Source organism: Xiphophorus maculatus, chromosome 9, assembly GCF_002775205.1.
Source record: "Xiphophorus maculatus strain JP 163 A chromosome 9, X_maculatus-5.0-male, whole genome shotgun sequence".
NCBI lineage: Eukaryota > Metazoa > Chordata > Actinopteri > Cyprinodontiformes > Poeciliidae > Xiphophorus > Xiphophorus maculatus.
In genome coordinates, this window is record NC_036451.1 from 17,325,164 (window position 1) to 17,331,163 (window position 6,000).

The 6,000-nt window shown below is 41.1% G+C and overlaps 1 protein-coding gene across 4 annotated transcripts in view; it reads right to left on the reverse strand.

Annotated features, from left to right (window-relative positions):
- The window catches only part of LOC102222228 (retinoic acid receptor RXR-gamma-B), a 30,026-nt gene extending 24,255 nt beyond the window's left edge, over nt 1–5,771 (reverse strand). For 2 of the 4 annotated variants that reach the window (XM_023340053.1, XM_023340052.1), the window contains exon 1: nt 5,525–5,770. In XM_023340053.1, coding sequence (XP_023195821.1) covers nt 5,525–5,555 — 31 coding nt within the window. In that variant the 5' untranslated portion in view covers nt 5,556–5,770. Of the gene's footprint in view, nt 1–5,069; nt 5,145–5,524 lie in introns of those variants that run through there. The other 2 variants (XM_023340051.1, XM_023340054.1) reach the window with 2 other exon arrangements.
- Between the last annotated feature and the right edge of the window lie 229 nt (nt 5,772–6,000).

Consider the following 6,000-nt stretch of genomic DNA (forward strand, 5'->3'; position numbering starts at 1 on the left):
GTTGGTTTGTTTGTGTGTTTAATAAGTGTTATGACATTCCAGGATGTTAGGAATTGTCTTTTAGCCGAAGCTGTGGGACGGAGAAGAAAACGTGGCGCAAAGCGAGAACCTTAATGCAAACATGGGCCAAAAATACACCTTTAAAGGCAATGGGGAACAATACCTGGCAAGTCCTCAGGGAGCCTATACAAACTTTGTAGCTAGTAGTATGCAATATGGTCCTTATTAAAGAATCAATTCAACAGAGTCTTGTTTTAATAACACAGAAATCAGTCATTTGTTCACTATTCCAGGAGGAGTTTTAATTTGTCTTGGATTGCGAGCACGTCATGTGATTAACAAAAATGACCCAAGCCAACAAATGTGAAGCTGGCAGAGATTTTAATTTATCCTACCCACCTATCAAATGTTCATCTTATGAACACAACTGCGGTCCTGTAATCTTGAAAAACTTTCCCCGATATGTGTGCATCTCTTGCGTGACGCAACAGTTTTCTTGTGTGAGACACCTGTAGGACACTGGATCGACTGACCACACATCACTTGAGTGAGAGACTCCGGTAACCTTATCCTCCCGGTGACAGTAGTTGGGCAGGAACATCGTTTGGCAGCCAGGCAAATGAAAAAGAGAGAACGCCAAAGAAGAGACCCTTTTAGACATTACGGAAAAAAATTGCCCAGAAAGAAATTACAATAATCTTTTTATTCTTTAAAGCATGCTGTGTTATGATAGTGTGTCATGGCCCACATTAAACATGTCAAATCAACTCCTGAGAACCCTAATTAGAAATCAGAGATGTAACACAGATTACAAAGACAGGAGGAGGATAATTAGCATTACTAAATTTAGGTTACACTCCTTATTCTTAAATCTGAGTTAGAAATATTATAATCAGCACACTCTATAACCTCAGGAGGAAAGCATTACCTTATATTCTTGTCCTTTCCTAAGATGTGAATTTTTGAAAAAATGAAGTCATAATTGTGTATCATGCAGAGTTTAACAAATTTATTTGTTCCTTAATCTACTTGGTTAGGATTAAGAAAAGAAGGTTTGTTAAAAAAAAAAAGCTCTTTCTAAATGAAAAGGCTTGCGGGTAACCGTAATAAGCAGAACAGCCAAAATATACAATATTCACCCCAATAATTGGAAACTACTGTTCAATTTAACAGGTGTTATATTTCCCTAGTTGCTTATGTAATTGGGAGTCATGGTAATAACTCCTGCTTTTCTGTTTTCAGTAATAGAGAATAAAAGAATAATATAGATTACATTACACATTGTTGTTTTAAATTTTTGTGTAATGAAACTGTGCCATTTTTCCTAAAGTCATCATACCGTGAGAGTCTCATGCCGGCTCATGCTTGTTGGAAGTATGGGGGGGGGGGACATTACATCAAGATACTGTACATGAAAGTGGCAGTGAGACTGAGAGCGACCTTGCCTCATTCTCCCAAACGATATAACCATCCTGTTTCTTCTGCAACACCCCGAAAATTAAACATCAGCACACTGTAAACATGACAAAAGCCACCGAGCTTCTTAGTGTGTTTCCGCTGAAGTATTTTCTCTGCACAGGTTCTGAAATGAGTTTTGGAGCCGGAGTGTGGATGTTTCTATGAGGGGTTTTTCAGTAAGACTATAAATAAACAAAACTATGCTGATATCACATAATATTACATCGGCTAAAACAGAGAGGGTCAAGCTCACTTTTCTGTTTTTGCACTTTCTCAAATTATCATGATTTTTTTTTTCTACCTTTATAAACTTCCAGCCTACTCAAGCAGGCTGGCAACTATGAGTTGCATGCTACAACTCATAGTGAAACTACTAATTCAGAGTCAGCTTTTCTTTTTTTTTAACCAACCTTAATTCCAGGATTCTCTTAGTTTTTCAGAAAACTCTGAATTTCTGTGCTTGGGTATCTTTGCTTGACATTTCCCCTTTAAGAAATACATTTGCAGACACTTAAGCAGCTGGGGCTATGAATCAGCACCTGCAACCATTTAAAAACATTAATCAAGCTACTGCACAGCTGCTCAGTGATTAAAAACTCAGTCCCCACAAGATCAGAGAGATGTAAAACAATCTGCATCCATACACTGATCTGTGTGTTGTTACAATAATTAGCAAAGAAATAGTCTAATACATCTCATGACAAAATACTCCCGCAGCCCATGGGTCTTTCCAGGTTCTCAGCTTGATTAAAGCTGGAATTAAATCATGGCTATGACCTTCTTCACTAATGACTAATTACTGGCAATTAGCCCAGAGAATGGCCTCCTTACGCCCCATATTTTTTTCCCTTATTCCCAACTCACAATCTGCACGTACACGCACAAAAAGACATCTGAGTCTTTACACTGACATACAAATGCACACGCCCAATGAAAAGCACAACAAAAATGACCCATTGTATATACTGTCTGCAAGTACACGTGTTGGCGCTGAAGAATTGCAGGTCTCAAGCTATAGAGTGCCTGAGCAAACACTTGTGGAGAGCCACACCTACCTTACCTGTGTGGTTTATTCACTCTGCAGGATTTGTGCATGACTAAGCATTAAAGCTCCCATACTACAACCCACATTCTTCAGGTCATGTGATGCCGTCACTTTTTTTTTTTTTCAGTGAAATTTGTGCATATGATGCATGCACAGAAAAAGTTATTGGGTATATGCTTTTTGTTTTTTTGTTTGAGTGCATGAAGAGGTGAATCAGCGACCCTTGGCAAGTGTTGAGAGCTCACATCAACTCTGATGACTTGTTCCTTCACCACCCCTACTCCCACAACCTTCATTTCCCTGTTGATTTGCTCCCTTCACTTTCCAATCCTGTTCTTCTTTCTGCTGTGACTTCCCCGATCTGCGAGCTAAATAAGTTCTCATCGTCAAAAAGCAGCAAGTTAGCTTGTCTAGAATCACTTCCACTGACAAAAAATAAAAATTGCTGAAACGCAGAGAGGGGGAGGGGGAGAAATGCTGATTCTATAACTGCAAAGCCCAGGGCAGGCCTGTGTGAAAACCTGCTGAAACATAACATGTCTGGGAAAAACTGAGGAGGAAGATCACAAAAACAATCCCCACATAATCACCGACTTGTTTCTTGACTCCACACGCCTTCGGCTTCATGCTTGTAACAGATTACCAAGGCTGACCATTACAGCGTCGAAAAATGAGCACAATTTATGACTCTATTATGCATCTGAGTGTGTGGGCTGTCGATGCAAAAATATGTAATAAATCATAGTTCTGAGCCAAAACAGAGACAAAGAAAGGCTTGAAATGTTCTCTCAGCTGTTTGTTTTTATTTATTTTTTTATGAGTACTGTGCTCCATCGTATAGTGTTTAAAATATAAGTTCACTTTTATTATTTTATTTTGAAGAAATTTTCAACCCATAAATAACCTCAGTTTGGGACTATTGTGGGATTGGGGAACTTTTCAACTCAAATTCTTTGGTAAAAGCTGAATTTAAAGCTCCAAAATGTCAAATCTTGACAAATTTCCCTTTGGGTAAAGAATTATAACTGGGAAAACAGAAATTTATTGGACCTATATCTGAAGTAGAGCAACTGAACACAGTTGAAGTGCATGACTCTTGGGACAGTCCTATTGCCTAATCAGAAACTTACAACAGCGTATAAGTGAAGCCCCTGAGGGGGGCCTGCTCTGTTCCTTCTGTACCATGGGTTTCCTTCTCTCCATGCTTTCCCATCCATGTCTCTGTCATTCCCCAAGGACCTGCCGTCATTACAGAAACAATTTTCAGCCTCACTAAGTAGTCCTGAGATAACAGGACACAGCAGCAGTTACAGTTGCTTTAAAAAAGTATGTAACCTCACAACTTTTTCACATTTTGTATTGTTGCAACCACAAATTTCAATGTATCTTAAGGGATTTTATCCAATGCTCGGTCACAAAGCGGTGCATGACTGTGAGATGAAATTATTTATTTTTTTTTTTTGTAAAAATTTAACAAATGTGGCGTTCAAATGTTACTTTGATGTCCCTAAATAAACCCAGTATCATCAGAAGTCACCTAATCAGGTGGACTCCAATCAGTAATTGGAGCCGAGAAGCAGCGAAGAGGCCCATGAGAACAGGTAGGAGCTAAAAAGCTCCACAGCTCAGAAGAGATAATCTGTCAACAGGGAAACCCTTAGTCAACCACTCCACAAATCAGGTCTTTGTGGAAGAGTGGCAAGAATAAAGTGGTTGTTGATAGAAATTTACAAGAAGTCCAGCAGATTGACACAAGCCATGTAATATCAACAAGGAGCTCTGGTCGATTGAGGTGAAAACTTTTCGACCTACGTACAGAATGCTAATGCTGCAGATCACATCATTTCAATGGAGAAGCATGGCGATGGTACCATGGGAACGTTTAAATGGAAGAATAAATGCAGCTCAATACAGGCAAACAGATAGATGTTTTTTGGGGTTTTTTTTGCAAATGCAAAGCTGGTGGACACATACTCTCCCAAAGACTTCCCCGCTGTCATTAAAAGGTTATAACAACTCCTGAAAACAATTCCTTTCACAATAATAGACTACTTCATCTTAGTCTACTCGATCAAATCTAAATAAAATTGAGTTTGTAAATGTAACCTGACAAAATTCAAACACTTCATCTTCAACCTCTTCTTATTTAACTACTGCTTTACTGTCATCTTTTTCTTCTTGTTGTGTTTAAAATGCTGCACTCCAATCTGTGTCGTTCTGGATGAAAACAAACATCACATGATAGCTGATGCATGTGGCGACTCAGTCAGATTCAATAATCGCTTATTAAAGATCGGAGTTTAACACTAAAGACAATCGTCTTATTTAGGAAGAGCTCAGCAGAGTAGGCCATAACTAACTCCACATGTTGCAAACTGATCCCCTAAGCAGTCACTGAGGGGTAACGGGAGAAAGCCACCAGCTGGTTCAAGGGCAAAGTCAGAAAGGGTGACCCGAGAGCTGCTTTACTGTACAAAAAAATCACATCACAATGTTTTCCGGAGAGGCTCCCGCAGCCCACAGCGCTGACCAGGGCGCGTCCAGCACGCACGCTCCTCTCCGCTACCTCAAAGGGACTCCCAAGTTTGTTTATCTGCAGAAAGCCGACATTCCTCCGCGCAGTTGCACGCAGTCCTCTTCGGACCCAAGCGACCGTTCCAGACCAATAAATTGTGTTTCTGTCTCAAACAGTTTAGCAAGAGACGCGCGACAAGCGCCATAAATTACATAAGCGCAATTAAAGTGCCAACCTCTGACCTTGCCAGACCGGGCGCAAGCATGATCACCTGACTTTATGCAATATGGCAACAACTCTGGATTCGGCGTCGCAACTACTATTCAACAGCTTACTCTAACATTCGCAGGCAGGACTCAGGCGATTAAAGTCCGCGAACAGTTTCGCTGGACAGACCTACGGAGGAGACGCCATGAAGCGATTCTCTCGAGTCAAAACAAAACGCGAGCAACAAGCAGAGTCGATAGGAACACAGACCGCCGCCGAAAGCGCAAGCCTTTACTTACTGAGGTGTAAATATGGATCATTGCTGTCCATAGTGAGCGAGTTGTTGCGTCGGTTTCCTACAGTGGTTGCCGCTCCGCATCCCAGTGCATTCCTCTCTCTCTCTCTCTCTCTCTCTCTCTCTCTCTCTGTATCTCTCTCTCTTTCTCCCAGCCCGACTGAACTCTGCAAGGCGGCTCAGCTCAGCGCGGGGGCCCCAGCCAGGGAGGGGGGCGCGGCAGAACAGAGCTTCTCCCAATGACAGCAGTGGTCGATATGGAGCTCAGAGCACGAGTCATGATGAAATATTTCTTCATCTCTGACAATGTGTTGCAATACTTTTTACAACTAAATGCTCATTTCGATAGGCTGTCTCCGTACGTGTATTAATAATGCAGGAAACCCCATTTTAAAGCAACAGCTGTGATTCAGATACAGTACAAACAACACCGTGGCGACAGTTTTACAACGATGTCGCCGATTAATACATTGATTAGCC